The sequence below is a fragment of the Microtus ochrogaster genome, chromosome 19 (assembly GCF_000317375.1).
Source record: "Microtus ochrogaster isolate Prairie Vole_2 chromosome 19, MicOch1.0, whole genome shotgun sequence".
NCBI lineage: Eukaryota > Metazoa > Chordata > Mammalia > Rodentia > Cricetidae > Microtus > Microtus ochrogaster.
Window position 1 is genome coordinate 23,144,239 of NC_022021.1, and position 15,517 is coordinate 23,159,755.

The 15,517-nt window shown below is 41.7% G+C and overlaps 1 protein-coding gene across 1 annotated transcript in view; it reads left to right on the plus strand.

The window, feature by feature from the left end:
- Positions 1-12,034, plus strand: part of Arsk (arylsulfatase family member K) — a 26,911-nt gene extending 14,877 nt beyond the window's left edge. The window contains exons 5-8 of the mRNA XM_005356552.3: positions 631-802; positions 2,438-2,662; positions 7,804-8,028; positions 10,742-12,034. Of these exons, the coding sequence (XP_005356609.1) occupies positions 631-802; positions 2,438-2,662; positions 7,804-8,028; positions 10,742-11,061 (942 nt within the window). The 3' untranslated portion in view covers positions 11,062-12,034. The remainder of the gene's footprint in view (positions 1-630; positions 803-2,437; positions 2,663-7,803; positions 8,029-10,741) is intronic.
- The last annotated feature ends 3,483 nt before the right edge of the window (positions 12,035-15,517 follow it).

Below are 15,517 nucleotides of genomic sequence, written 5' to 3' on the forward strand. Positions count from 1 at the left end.
CCTGACCTGTAGTGTGGGCCACCGCCTTCCTTGTACAGCTCTCTATAACAAGCATATTCCCTTGGCTTTGCAAATTGTCATATTTCTTTCTCTATTTAGGTCAACTTCCTAACTTTTACTTTTTGGCTTCCAATATAGAGTTCCTTTGGTGTGAATATTTTTACCAGTTTCTCAATGTAAATCTCAATCCTTTTCTTCAAACTGGTCATCCTGATTGTGAATCTGAATCCTTTGAGATGGCGCACATTAGCATTCCAAGAGCATCCTTTTCTTCTGTTATCTCATATATGTGTGGTTTGGATCCACTTCAGCACTTGCACGCTTTGTTTCTTTACTGAATGCTCATCTTCCTGAGTTTCCTTTCATTTTCCCCTTTTGTGAAGTGTCTCATGGATTTATCACTGGAAGACAAATTCACTCTATGACTTTTCAAAGAAAGCTCATCAAATCTAAAACACTCCTGCTCCTGATCATGGAAATAGGTTTACTCAGCCCATTCCTGCTTGGAGAATTGAGTGCTTCATTTCATTCTCTTCCATCCTTCTGTGTATGAAACATTGTGAAGTTGGCCTGTGGGAAGAAACGGTATTATACCTTTGCTGGTGTAAAGAATTTTCTTCTCCTTTTCAGGTAGCATATGATGCCATCAAAATCCCAAAGTGGTCAGCTTTGTCGGAAATGCACCCTGTGGACTATTACTCTTCCTACACCAAAAACTGCACGGGGAAGTTTACCAGGAAGGAAATTAAGAACATTAGAGCATTTTATTACGCGATGTGTGCGGAGACAGACGCCATGCTAGGTGGGTGGCGTCATTAATAAGCAACTGCAGGAAGAACAGGGCACTGTTTTCCAACACGCTGTGAATGTTGGTCGGGGCTTGCAGGAGCATCCTCAGAGATCTCTTAAAGCGGTTGCTTAAATCCCTCAGACGTAGAACCTTGGAGATACTGACTCATAAAAATACACTAACAACAGAGGAAAAGAGCCCTTTCTGTTTTAATTATTCATAAGTTCTCAGATTTGTTCATACATAAAAAGTCATAGAAAGTTGTTTTATGCTTAAAACAAAACACTGTTGGTCTTGTCTATACTTGGCTGAACGTGACAGGCGTGTGAGAGGCAGCTTAGCTTCCAGGAGATAAAAAGTTCTGCTTTCCAAACACTGATGTAGAAGAATCAGTTTGGTTTTTGCAAACACCTTTGGACTCTCAGGAGAGTGGACATCAGGAGTTAAATCGACAGAGACACAGAGGAGTTAAGAGTAGAAAAATCTCTTTAACTTTTCTCCCAACAGATTTAATTTGTCACATGTGCTCATGACATACATGACATATCACTAGTTATCAAGCAACATTTTTATGTAAAGATAGAAAAAGTCACTTTCTGATAAAAAAAATTGTAGGTGAAATTATTTCTGTGCAACCACTCATATCTAAATTAAAATGAGAAAAGTCCAATATGAATCTTGTGACTACTGGGAATGTCAGTCTTAGGGGAGGAGCAGATGGTAGGTTAAGGTATTGTGAAGACAACATAGCACTCATGGTTGCTTCACAGTATCATTTGAGACATCTTCAAATATGTTCTGGGGGAGAAACGGGATGGGGGGAACTGTGGCCAGGATCTAATATATGAGAGAAGAATAAAATAAAATAAAAATGTCTTCCAGAGTGCTTCAGAGTACTTGCTGCTCTTTCAGAGGGCATGGGTCAATCTATTGTCCAAAAATGTTCTGCTTCTTAGCATCAAGTCATGGTAAACAGAGGTCCATGTGCCTTCCCTGTGCTCTGACTGGACCTTCAAATGCATGCATTTAATATAGACCTTCGCTCCCCAAATTCAAGACCTAGGAAAATAAAGATATTTTCTCCTTTCTCTGCACTATGCTTTATTGTGATTCCCATAATTCCAATGAGGAGCAACTTTCGAGTCAAAGAGACAAGGTCTCTCGGAACATCTCTGCTCAGTTTTTCCCAAGTCCCGCTATATGCTCATGGCTCCTCCTCCTTTAAGGTGGGATATTCACAACTACGCCAGCTTTAAGAGCATACCATGGCAGTTGTGCAAGGCGCTAGGAGAAGGAATAGCTGGGAATTTAGGGTTGCCCCTCACCCCTCTTCTTGTGCAGAAAGCTTGAGTCAGTAGTGGTAGCAGTCTCATTAACATCGGAGTCATGTCCAGAGTGACATCCAGACTTGTCTGTCTGTCCCCATTTGAGGCACTGAGAGGAAGAAGCCACTCTGGTCTCAGTGTTCCCTGACAGAAGCTAAAGAGGTGGTCTGGCAGATACTGAGTGTCAGCTGAGGAGAAAGCACGTGAGGCCTAGGTGGTAAGAAGTATTGCAACAAGCTCTGAGTGCGCTCGTTTGAACTTAGTGTGGCAAAAAAGCGCGAACTAAAGCTAATCCAAAGAACTTTCTTGATTTCTATGGTAGGTGAAATTATTTTGGCTCTCCGCAAGTTAGATCTTCTTCAGAAAACCATTGTTATATACACTTCAGACCATGGCGAGATGGCCATGGAACACCGCCAGTTCTATAAAATGAGTATGTATGAAGCGAGTACCCATGTTCCACTTCTGATCATGGGACCAGGAATTAAGACCAACCTGCAAGTACCAAATGTGGTTTCTCTTGTGGATATTTACCCTACCATGCTTGGTAAGTACTGTGTTTATGGAAATACTTGTTTGTAAAGCTGGAGAGAAACAAGTAAAGTACTCAGAATCCCACTAACTTGAGCAACTCTCTCGTTTGAGTCAGATTCGTACTCTGAGAAACAAGGACAATGTTCCCAGTTCTAATGGCCCTCACTCTCTTTAGTCATTTTCTCTTCAAAAGATTCACAGTCTGGATATGACTAAAATAAGACACATCAGATTTTGGGATGCATACCTTTATCTTTTTACTTATATACAACTTTCTGCCACCACCTCCCTAGAATATAAGTATTTCTACTACTGAATCTTCTCTCCACTTTTTACAGGGCCCATCAGTCACTTTTCTATTGCTGAGACAAAGCACCATGGCAAAGGCTACTATTAAAAGAATTTAATTGACTTATATTTTCAGAGATTAAGAGTCTATGATGGGGAACGAAAGCATAGCATGATGGCAGGAACAGATCAGACCTTGCATCATGATCCATACGTTGAGGCAGAGAAAGAACACCGGGAATCACATGAGTCTTTTGAAACCTCAAAGCCTGCCTCAAGTGACACACCTCCGCCAACAAGGCCACACTTCCTAATCCTTCCCAAACAGTTCCACCAACTGGGAAGGCTCCACCATGTATTCAAATATGTGAGCCCATATAGGCCATTCTTTCTCTGTCTAATAGTGTGAACATATGTCCTCTCAAACATATTTCCTAGCTGTACACTGTTTACTTTATATCCTGCTTCTTAATGTCTGTAGAGATACCCAAAGGTCCGGAGTAGTAACATTTGGACTGCTGTTTCTATTGAAGGTAATAGACTAAGGAAAATTGTCTAAAACTATTGTGTTTTAATTTAGCAGAGTAAATTTATTTCATCTTGCAGCTTGTACATCATCCAGTGAAGTCAGGGCAGGAACTCATGATGGGAACCTGTAAACAAGAAGTTTACTGAATGGCACCTCATGTTTTATTCCATTTGCTTTTTGATTTTATTTATTTATTTATATTTTATGTGTGAGTGCTCTGCATGTAGACCTTCATGCCAGTAGAGGGTATCAGATCCTATTACAGATGGTTGCTAGGAACTGAACTCAAACCCTCTGGAAGAGCAGTCAGTGCTCTTAACTGCTGAGCCATCTCTCCAGTCCCCAGAAGTGTCATTTAAGTTCATCACTGTTTAAATACTACAGTTCTGTTCCATGGCATTATGTTTTACAAAAATCACCATTGACTTGTACGTGTTGGTGAAAGATAACTTATTTCTCTACTTTGGAGATGGTAAAATATAAAATACCTACCTTAAAACAATCAAAGCAGTACAGGTTCTTATTTTCTTCCTTTATTTGCCTGGATGTTAATTTAAATCAGAGCTGTCTCCTTTGTCATTGTGTGCTTGAACATCTTTCTAGCTTGGGAATTTCGGTCTCTGGTTGCTCATTCATCACTTGGTTTCCCTTTGTTGCAGAGCAATGACCCCGTGTAGCCAGGCCTTGGCCACTTTCCCACTCAATGCCTTTGTCTTAAAGTAGAATACGGTAGAAAAGAATAGTTATTAGATACTGATTTATTGTTTCTTTAGTGGTTCACTTAAAGCACTGCTAGTACAGCCTCTTTGCCCAGCATGACTCCGCTCACTACCAGGAAGAGAACGACCTGGAGAAAGAGCTACTACATGGAGATAACATGGGGTACATGCCAGTTCACAGCCGCTCGTTTCTGTAAAATCTCAGTTGCTTGTCTGCCCCCACCTTGTGGTTTTACAGTATAAAGTGAGAATACAAGCTAGGTTGGGCACGGGATTGAGGCCTTTCAGGAGCTGTCCTGGCTCTGGTCCACCAGTGGCTTGAAATGCTCCCTCTTTGTGCCTCCTTCTCTCATGTGTTAGCCCCAGCTACAGTCTCCCCCTCTCCATCTCCTTTCCCCAGATCCTTTCCTCCTCCTTTCTCTTCATAGAAGGACAGGCCTCCCAGCTATATCCAAACATAGCATATAAAGTTACCACAAAACTAGGCCTATCCCATCATATTAAGGCTGGATGGGGCAACCCCGTAGGAAGAAAAGAGTCCCAAAAGTAGACAAAAGAGTCAGAGAAAGCTCCCACTCACACTGTTAGTAGTACCACAGGAACCCCAAGCATCACAACTGTAACATATAGTAGAGGACCTAGGTCAGACCCATACAGGCTCCCTGATTGTAAGTTCAGTGTTTGTGAGCCCTTATGAACCCTGATTAGCTGATTCTTTGAGCCATTTTCTCATGGTATCTTGACCCCTCTGCATCCTACAATCCTTTCTGGCCCTGCTCTGAAAGATTCCCAGAGCTCTGCTTGGGTCTGTTGTGGGTCTCTGCATCTGCTCCCATCAACCGCTGAAAGAATCCTTTCTGAAGACGATTGTGCCAGACACCCGGCTGGTTACATAAGACAACTAGTTCAGGTTTGGTATCCCCCATTCCTAGGAGCCTTTGTCAGGCTCACCCTTGAAGCATCATTCATAAAAACTCAGAGAGAGTTATTGGGGTTCAACCTGAAGGTTGAAAAGCAAAACAGCCAACCACTGGCTCTTACCTCTACCTCAGTCTGAAATGGCGATCCTGCCTCCAGGAATCTCAGAATGAGACTGTGAGCTCTCTCCTCCTGTTTTATAATCCTCTCTTGTTCTGGAATTAAAGATGTGCACCATCACCCAGTTTCTATGGCAAACTAGTATAGCTACTGGGATTAAAGGTGTTTGTTAACATTACCTGGTCTGTAAGACTGACTAGTGGGGCTGTTTTAATCTCTGATGTTCAGGCAAGCATTATTTATTAAAATACAAATGAAATGCCACTACACACCCCCGTGGATTCCTAGGCGTTTTCATTGCTTTAGGTTTCTACCTCACCCCAGAAATGCCCCCAATTCCATTGTCTCTCCCAGTACTTTCCCCTCCTCTACCCTCACTTCTAATCCTTGTTCCCATTCGTTCTCATCCCCAGTACACCTAAGGAATTCACTCTCTTTCCCCGTCCCAGGGGTCTGGATTGTAACATGGTTATCTTGTACTTTATAGCTAATATCTATTTACTGTTGAGTACTATCATGTTTGTCTTCCTAGGTCTGGTGATTTTTTTATAGTCCCATTCATTTGCCTGCAAATTTATGATGTCATTGTTTTTAAAAGCTGAGCAGTACTCCATTGTGTAACTGTACCACATTTTCTTTAAGTATTCTTCAGTTAAGGGACATCTCGGATGTTTACAGTTTCTGGCTATTAAGAATAAAGTTGCTATGAACATAACTGAGCAACTATCCATGTGGTATGGTGACTCGTCCTTTGGTTGTATACCCAGGACTGGTATAGCTGGGTCTTGAGGGGATCAATTCCTAATTTTCTGAGAAACTGCCATATTGATTTCCAAAGTGACTAAACAAGTTTGCAGTCCCACCAGGAATGGCAGAGTGTTCCCCTTGCTCCACGTCATTGAGCAGATTGAGCTGTTGTTTGTGGTTTTGATCTTAGCCATTCTCATGGGTGAAATCTCAGAGTCATTTTGATTTGTATTTCCCTGATGAGTAAGGATGATGAATATTTCTTTAATAACATTCCTTGGCCATTTGAGATTCTTCTGTTGAGAATTCTCTGTTTAGATCTGCACCCCATTTTTAATTTAATTACCTGGTTTTTTGATGTCTAGTTTCTTGAGTTCATTATGTATTTTGGAGACCAGTCATTTGTTAGATGTGGGGTTGGTGAAGATCTTTTCCCATTATGTAGGCTGCTGTTTTGTCTTATTTACACTGTCCTTTGCCTTACAGAAGTTTCTCAGTTTCAAGAGGTCCTATTTGTTAATTGTCAATCTAGTGCCTATGCTACTAGAATTCTGTTCAGAAAGTTGTCTCCTATGCCAATGCATTCAAGGCTAGTCCCAACTTTTTCTTCTGTCAGATTCAGTTTATCTGGCTTTATGTTGAGGTCTTTGATCCACCTGGACTTGAGTTTTGTGCAGGGAGACAGCTATGGATCTATTTGCATTCTTCTACACATCAACATCCAGTATGACCAGCTACCATTTGCTGAAGATGCTTTCTTTCTTTTTTCTCTATTGTGTATTTCCAGCTTCCTCATCAGAAATCAGTTGTCCACAGGTATGTGGATTTATATCTGGGCCCTCAATTCAGTTCCACTGATGAATACCTCTGTTTTATGCCAATACCGCCCAGTGTTTTACCAACACTGTCCTTAAGATCAGTGTTTGACATGCATCCCTTTTGTGAGTGACTGATTTTATGTGCTCTTATTCTGAGTATTTGACAGGTGAAACAATCATTAAGTCACTCCGGAGCACAGGATGGAGCGTGTTCATAAGGCACAGCAACAATAAATTTTATCTACAATACATTACCTGCTTTTGTTTAATTCTGTAATCATTTTTAACTACTAGCCCCTCTTTGCGTAGGCCTTATTACTGTCCCATAAGCTAAGTGTGTCAGGCACTGTTCTCAAATTTAAGTGAGTTAGCTAGTTTTCACCAAAAATGAACATTTGAGATAGAAGTACTCTTATTATACCTCTCTTAGAAATGAGAAACATGGGGCTGGAGAGATGACTCAGCGGTTAAGAGCGCTGGCTCCTTTTCCAGAGGATCCAAGTTCAATTCCCAACACCCACATGACAGCTCGGAACTGTCTATTACTCCAATTCCAGTGATCCAACATTCTCACAAAGAGAAATATACAGGGGAAACACCAATGCACATAGAAATAAAAATAAATAAATAAATTTTTTTTTTTTTTGGTTTTTTCGAGACAGGGTTTCTCTGTGGCTTTGGAGCCTGTCCTGGAACTAGCTCTGTAGACCAGGCTGGTCTCGAACTCACAGAGATCCACCTGCCTCTGCCTCCCGAGTGCTGGGATTAAAGGCGTGTGCCACCACCGCCCGGCTAATAAAATATTTTTAAAAGAGAGATGAGGAACAGTCAGAGAACTTACTAAATCACTCAAGGTAACATGGTCTATGCGTGAGCTCTTCAGTCCAGACAGTTAGGTTACAAAATCTGCATATGCTCTCTAGTCTGCAACCTTTAGTGATGGGAAAATAAGAATGATGTTTCAAGATAATTCCAATGAATTAGTAAAAAGGCTAATTTTACTTTTGTTCCGAAGATATTGCTGGGATTGCTGTGCCTCAGACCCTCAGTGGGTACTCTTTGTTGACACTGTCATCAGAGGCATCTGCAAATGAGCAGACATTCAAAATGTACCGTCCGCCCTGGATCCTAAGTGAATTCCATGGATGCAATGCAAATGCCTCCACCTACATGCTGCGAACCGGCCGGTGGAAGTATATAGCCTATTCTGACGGTGCCTCCGTGCAGCCGCAGCTCTTCGGTAAGCTTCTTGATCCAGTCTAAGTAGAATGAGGTGTTCTACACCACATGCTCAAGGGAATGGATAATTGTTGTTAAAACAAATGAATTGCTTGTCATACTGGGACAGGCTACAATAGGTCATCTCAGTCTCATGGTTTGGAGTGAGTGTTTAGATCTAGTCTCTGTTATCTGTGACTGCTGATGGTGAAGAACATTTGTGATATGAGTTACCAGTGTTCACTAATGGAAGAGGGGCTGCTGCTTCCCACATCAGCACCTGAAGCTTGGTCTCCAGATCTCATGTAGCCATGTGTTTCTTGGTAATGTCTTCCCATGTTTGTTCTGTTTCTCCATCCCCAATCAACACCTTGTCATTACACCTAAGTTTCATCGATTCTAGGAGATCAATGCCTAACTGCTGGAGAGTCTGTACATTCTTGATACTTTATTTAATGTTAATCATGGTCCTGTAAGATCATATTGTTCTCTTTGCCTTACTGGGAAGGAAACTGAGGGTCACAGGAAGTTTGATAGCTGTGCAGGGCCTCAGATCTAGGAAGTCATAAAAGTAGAACTTCAGCACGGGTCTAAGCACAAACCCACAGCTCCTTCCACCTGCGAAATGCCTTTTAGCATCATTCTCTGTGAACTCATTCTTAAACTGAATTTTTTATTTAGAGTTCTTCTCCTATTTTATCTTTTATTATTATTATTATTATTCTTATTATCATTCTCATTATTATTTGGTTTTTTTTTTTTGATACAGGGTTTCTCTTTAACAGCCCAGGCTGGCCTCGCATTCAGAGATCCGCCTGCCTCTGCCTCTTGAATGCCGAGATTAAAGGCATATGCCACCACTGCCTGGCTAGAGTTTTTCTTATCTTTTATCCCCACGTTGTACATAGAATAGGTATGAAGGCCACTATTAATACTTATTACTTCCAAAATTTCCCTCCTAATTACAAATATTAGAATTATTAACAGAAATAATTCTTTTGGGGCCAGAGGACTAACTTCCTTAAGTTTATGAACATGTATTCGTGGATTCCAACAGAGAAACTCAGGTACCTTCATAGACACTGTGAAATGAAATCTGCAGAACTCCTACATCAGGCCCAGCAAACCTAACCAAGTCAGAGCAGAGTTCCTCAAGCCCAGTGCCATACAGTCCAACAGTCCTTCACAGCAGCTAAGCAGAAGGGCACACTTTAGCAGCTCCCTATGATGAAGCACCCCTGCTCTGCTGTGGGACAATGGTCTGTACCCCACCAGTTGTATTTTAAATAAACACTGATTGGCCAGTAGCCAGGCAGGAAGTAGAGGCAGGGCAACGAGAATTCTGGGAAGAGGAAAAATTCAGCCTGCAGTAGTGTCCCAGACACAGAACAAGCAAAATGTGACTGCCACACTGAAAAAGGTACCAAGCCAAGTGGCTAACACAGACAAGAATTATGGGCTAATATAAGTTATAAGAGTTGATAAGAAGCCTGAGATACTAGGCCAATCAGTGTATAATTAATGTAGATTGCTGTGTGCTTATTTGGGACTAAACGGCTGTGGGACTGGGTGGGACAGAAACATCCGCCAACAGCGCTCTGACCATGATGGAAAGTGGTGACAATCTGCTGTCTGTTCCTGGTTTCCGATCCCATCGTCCTTTCTCAGCTCACAAAACCCTCCTTCCTCTCCTCTCCCTCCTCCCCCTCAGCTCCTCAGAGCACTTTGTCTGTTTAAGTGGATAAGTCCACTTAGTGAATTACTAAAGAAAATTCATTTACATCTTTACAGTTGTTGACATTTTTGGCTTTCAACATAGTCTGCAAAAGGTGAATGTGCCTGAAGGATCAGTAGGTACACTGACCATGACAGAACTCTCTAGCATTTATTCATGGACTGTTCTTTCCTCTGGAGATGCCATCTTTAGTCAGCTGGCAGACTTACGTGTGCCTTTCGACATCTCCTGGCTAGCGTACCCAAACGGACCCACAGAAACATTCCCGACACACAGTTTTCCTTACTCTCTGAAGTCCATGCCCATAAGTCATTGCCTTGCTTGTTCTCCGGTAGAATTGGCACCCTGAGTCGTCACATCCTCTGTCTTCCCGAATGTGTGTGGGTCTGAAGCCCTTGTCAGTATTCCTCACTGGTCCTTACTGAGAAGAGTTCTTATTTTCATGGCTGCTTCCTCAATTGAACTGGTTAGTGAAATTTTCAGAAACCCTAGTGAAAAGATGCTTGAAGAGAAAAAGGATGTAGTGAGAAGTGAACGTGGTTATTTGTACGAGGGATTGTTCTGGCTGGGAAGTGTGAGATGGCTGTAAGTGGGCACTTGTGAACCGCCTATGTGTCAAGTCAAGGAAAGGAAAAGTTCATTCTAAGCCAGCTTGCTAATTATGAGGATTTAGCTGTTTCTGACATCAAAGAACACATAAGAAAAAATGGGATGGAAGGATGGTGACAGCAAGATGTCTGTTCACTCATTACACAAGGGCTTCGCTGTTAGTGTATATCTGTAGCCATTCCTTGCTTCATGGTCATGGGTGTGAATGACTGAGTCATTATGGGTTGTAATGTCAGGAGAGCATGTTGAGTATGAGGTCACTGTGTGACCCGTGAACGCGCACTGCCCATCTTCGCGGAGAACGGAAAATGGATGAATCCTAATGCCGTATCTGTCACAGTGATAGTCTCCAAAACAATTCAGCACATAACTTTCACTTCTTGTCTTTCAGATCTTTCCTCAGACCCAGATGAGCTAACGAATATCGCTACAGAATTTTCAGAAATTACTTATTCTTTGGACCAGAAGCTTCGTTCTATTATAAACTACCCTAAAGTGTCTGCTTCTGTCCATCAGTACAATAAGGAGCAGTTTCTCATGTGGAAACAAAGCACAGGACAGAATTACTCAGCTGTCATAGCACACCTTAGGTGGCATCAGGATTGGCAGAAAGAACCAGGGAAGTATGAAGACGTAATCAACCAGTGGCTCACAGCTCACTCCTCTCCGGGAGCTGCAGGCTATAAGAAAACTTTCCCAGGGTACATATGAACTGAAACAGACTAGTAATTGCTAATTTTGCTTTCTGTTAAAATGTGTACTATATCTTAAGTGCCAGTGGTTACAGAACTACGTATTTTCAGAACTGGCTACTGCTAAGACCTCATTGTTGCAGGCCTATGATGGTCCAACAGCAGAAGAATTTAAAGGAGAGGAGCACACATTCTTGTGTGGATAATATAGAATATGAAATATTAACAACTGTTGGTTATTACTTATGAATCATGATGTTTCATGACTTGCTTGTTTTTGATGCAACTCTTTGAATGTATTTGATGTGTTAGAACTATTAAATGGGATACAGACTCTGAACATAGCTGATATCATTTTTGTGTTTAAAAAAGAATATGTACAAAAGGTAAAGCTTCAAAAGGCTTCCCAGTCAACTCCCCCAGAAGGCAACTACAACCAACTTGTTTGCACCCTTTTGTAGACAAACTATACATTTGTCACCAAAGAAATGAACATACTCTTTACACACAACATGCAGACACATACACAATTGATAATATGCCCAATAGATAGCAAATATTTTATCTTTATTTATTGTGAGCATTGATATATTTCCATAGATCTAATAACCATTAGAATTTGCATCAGAATGACCTCCCCTATGTCTGTTATTGGCCATTTTCCTTATTGGTTGCTAGCCTATTTTTCCATTACATGGATGCTTTAGATTTTAGCCTTTTGAAAAATAAAAGAGAAAAACGAGCTGGGGAGATAGCTCAGTGCTTAAAAGCTCTTGCTGTCAACCAGAGGATTCAGATTCAATTATTGGCATCCACACAGTGGCTCACAACTGTCTGTAACTCTAGTTTAGGGAAGCCAATGCCTTTTCTGGGCCTTCAAGGGCACCAGACACATATAGTGTACAGACATAACTGCAGGGAAAAGTCCATACACATAAAATTTTTTAAATAATAAGTATTTTTAAAAATACTGGAAATAATATTTTCTTTGTAGTTTATCTTTTGTTATTGACCTGGAATTTTTTTTACATGTAGAAATTTGTATTTTTCTTGTAATGTATTTATAAATCTTTATACCAAATAAATATAATTTTTAATTAAAATGTTCTTTAAAATGTTTATGAGTCATTGTTTTGTGAGGTTTTGGGTTTGTGTCCTAATTAGAATGCTCTTCTCTCTTATGTTCATAAACAGCAAAGACTATACTTTCAGGGATCATTTCTATAGTTTGTTCATAAACAGTTTTCTTTTTAACCTTAGGTCTGATCCATGCAGAATATTTTACATATTAAAGATCTAACATTTTATTGGTGTTGCTGTTTTCTTCAGTTTTGTTTAATTGCTGAACAATTGACCTTTTGTTGCATGATCTATATCTTCTCCACTTCATTATCTAACACCTTAGGTTGAATGCATTATTCCTTCCAAGGTCACAGGTTGGCCCTTCTGAGGGCTCTGCTTCCTGCCCCTCACATCTGCTGCCCAGGACCTCACTGGACTAGTCTCCTTTTGCCCCAGGTACCCTTGCTTAATTTTTGCCATACAAATTTGTGCTATTTGCTAGTTATCAAAATGGAAAATCCCTTTTTTTTTTCTTTTCTTTTACTGGGAGGGGTATAGTTTCTCAGTGTAGCCCTGGCTGTCCTGGAACTCACTCTGTAGATCTGCCTGCTATTAAGTATTTTTCCTTAAACAACCAACCTCTCCCCAGACACAAATAATCTCGATGAGACCAGATTAAAAGATGCTCATGTTTAATGGCTGCCAGCACTCCTGGGTGGCCCCCCTAGAAAACACGGAGAGAGGGACAGAGAACCAAAAGACCAAGGGAAACCGGGAGACCATTCGTTCATTCTCTGGGGGGGGGGGCAGTTTAAATAGCCTGTGGGAGTGGCCTTGATCCTCCTGTTTGGCAGTTTTTCTTGACCTTCCCAGGGGAGGGAGCTTTGAAATGGAATTTTCCACCCCACATTCCATAAATAGATGCCAGGGGGGAGGGGTGAAGCCCCCTAACTAAACAATCCAGACTCTGTATAAAGGGGGCCAGGGAGCTAAGGTGACGCTTTTAATACACCTGCCTCTGCATCCCAGGCGCAAGGATCAAAGGCTTGTGCCACCACTGCCCAGCTGCTTAGTAAATTCCTCATGCTGGCTTTGTTCGGGAGGGTCTGAGATCCTTTTAAAAGAAGACATTAAATCTGTAGCCTAATTTAGAGAAAATTAAGTCTTGGTGACAGTCATTCTGAAGAGCATAGTCTACTTACTTTTTCTCTTTTTTTACACCTTGGCATAGAGGCCAGCCTGGGCTACGTGAGACCTTCTCTAAGAAAGAAAACTGCCACCCATTCACAGGGACCCCTGAGCACTTCCTCGTGTTGTGTTATAAAGCTCTCTGCTCGGTGACCCCAATGTGACGCTGACATGAACTCATTCCTAGTTGGTACGTTAGTTATTCTGTTTCGTTGTGGCGTATTCACCAGAGAAGACTGCTCAGACATGGATTTAAGCCATTAAAAGCAGGCCAGTGACTACACTGGGCTCTCCAAGTCTTTCACACAAAGCCATGGCCTGGCTGACAACTGCAGTTAGTGGAACAGTTAGCCAGAAGCAGAACTGCAGAAGCCCAAAAAGCAAGGTTTGGACATTTAGAGACTTTCCCAGAACTATGGACTTTGGTGGATTAGGTCTTTGTCTTCATCTTGGTAGGCGTTTTTCTCCCTGCTGTGCGGTACAGCCTGAATCATGGAGCCTGCTGCAGTTTCTACATCAGTGGACCTTCCTTCCCATCATTCCTTTCGTCTGTGCACACTGTGTTTGTTGTGTATTGAACACCTGTGCAATAGCTTTACCTTTTTTAATTAAGATTTTATTGTTATTTACTATTATTTTTGCTTGTGTGTATAAGATGTGTGAACACGTGTGGAGGCCATATAACACTGTATGATAGGCTCTGTCCCCCACTTTCACATGGGATCTAGGCATGAACTCCATTTTAAGACTTACACAGAAAACACTGCTCGATCCCCTGAGCACTCTCTGCAACCTTACAGATCTTTTTCAGTTGGTACCTTATGTTTTCCAAGTAAAGGTCTTATCTGCAAACATTATTTTACATAGCAAATCTATTTGCAAACTGTATATGAAAGCTTTCTTCAGAGCCTTCCCCTTTATTTTACTTGTTCACTGGATTTGGATTAGCTTATATTTGTAGTCGTTTATAAATTTCTGAGATATTCCATTTAATACATGTCTATCTTATAGTCACAAACTCACATGAAAATATACCTTAATATGATCTCAAAGTATCTTAATATGACAATAAGGTTCAGTAAATATACAGAATCTACCTCCCAGTGTCTCCTGACTGAGACTAATGATCATCAACTCGCTCACGTGTAAGTGTGCTTGCTAATAGCACGAGCAAAGCCGATAGAACAGCAGCTTAGAGAGAGGTCCTATATGAAGTGCTTCACCTCATTCTCCTCAGACCCTCCAAGACAAGGCATTAAAAACTTACCAAGAAGCCATGTGTGGTGGCACACAATTTTGGTCCCAGCATTTGGTAGGCTTAACTCAGGCAGATCTCCAACTTCAAGGTCATCCTGGTCTACAGAGCTAGTTCTAGGACAGTCAGCACTCCACAGGGAAATCCTATCTCAAAAAAGAAAAAAAAGAAAAGAAAGAAAAAGAAAGGCATAATTGTATGTGTGTGTGTTGCCTGGTTATCCCTGGTGCTCTTGGATAGAAGGCAGCTTTAGATCACCTGGAACTGGAGTTACAGACAGTTGTGAGCTGCCATGTTAATGCTAGAAACTGAACTTGGGTCCTCTGGAAGAGTACATAGTTCTCTTAACAACTGCGTCATTTCTCTAGCCCCTGCCATTGAAAGGCTAATTTTAATAGTTTTATTTTTTATGAATGTGTGTGTGCATGTGCACGCATCTGTGGAGGTCAGAGGACAATCTTTGGAGTCAGTTCTCTGCCTTCACCACAAAGGTCCCCAAAGATGAAACCCCAGTCATTGAGCTTAATAACAAACACCTTTACCCACGGAGATATCTTGCCGTTCTGGCACTGTTGGGAGCTGTTGGGGGCTGTGGACCCCCAGACCCTGAATTCCCTGCAAACAACTTGTTTTCCTCTGCTCTGAGCAGGCTGCAGCCGCTCTGAGCGTGAGACCCTGATGGCAGGCTAGTGGGCCTGCAGCTGAAGACCCCGAGAGCTGGGGCGAGGCCAGAGCCCTATATAAGCTGCCCCTGAACACAATAAACTTGGCACTCTTGTATCAAGGATGACCCGTGGCCTTGTGTCTCTGTCTGTCTGTGTGTGCGTGTGATTTTAAGTCTCCAGGCCAGTTCCTGGCTCGCGTAATTGGTCCTGTAGTGCAGGGGCTACAGGACCGTCGGTTTATACATGGCACTATTGAATTTTCAGGACAATTTAATTCAAAATGGAATCAAAGCACAAAAAAAAAA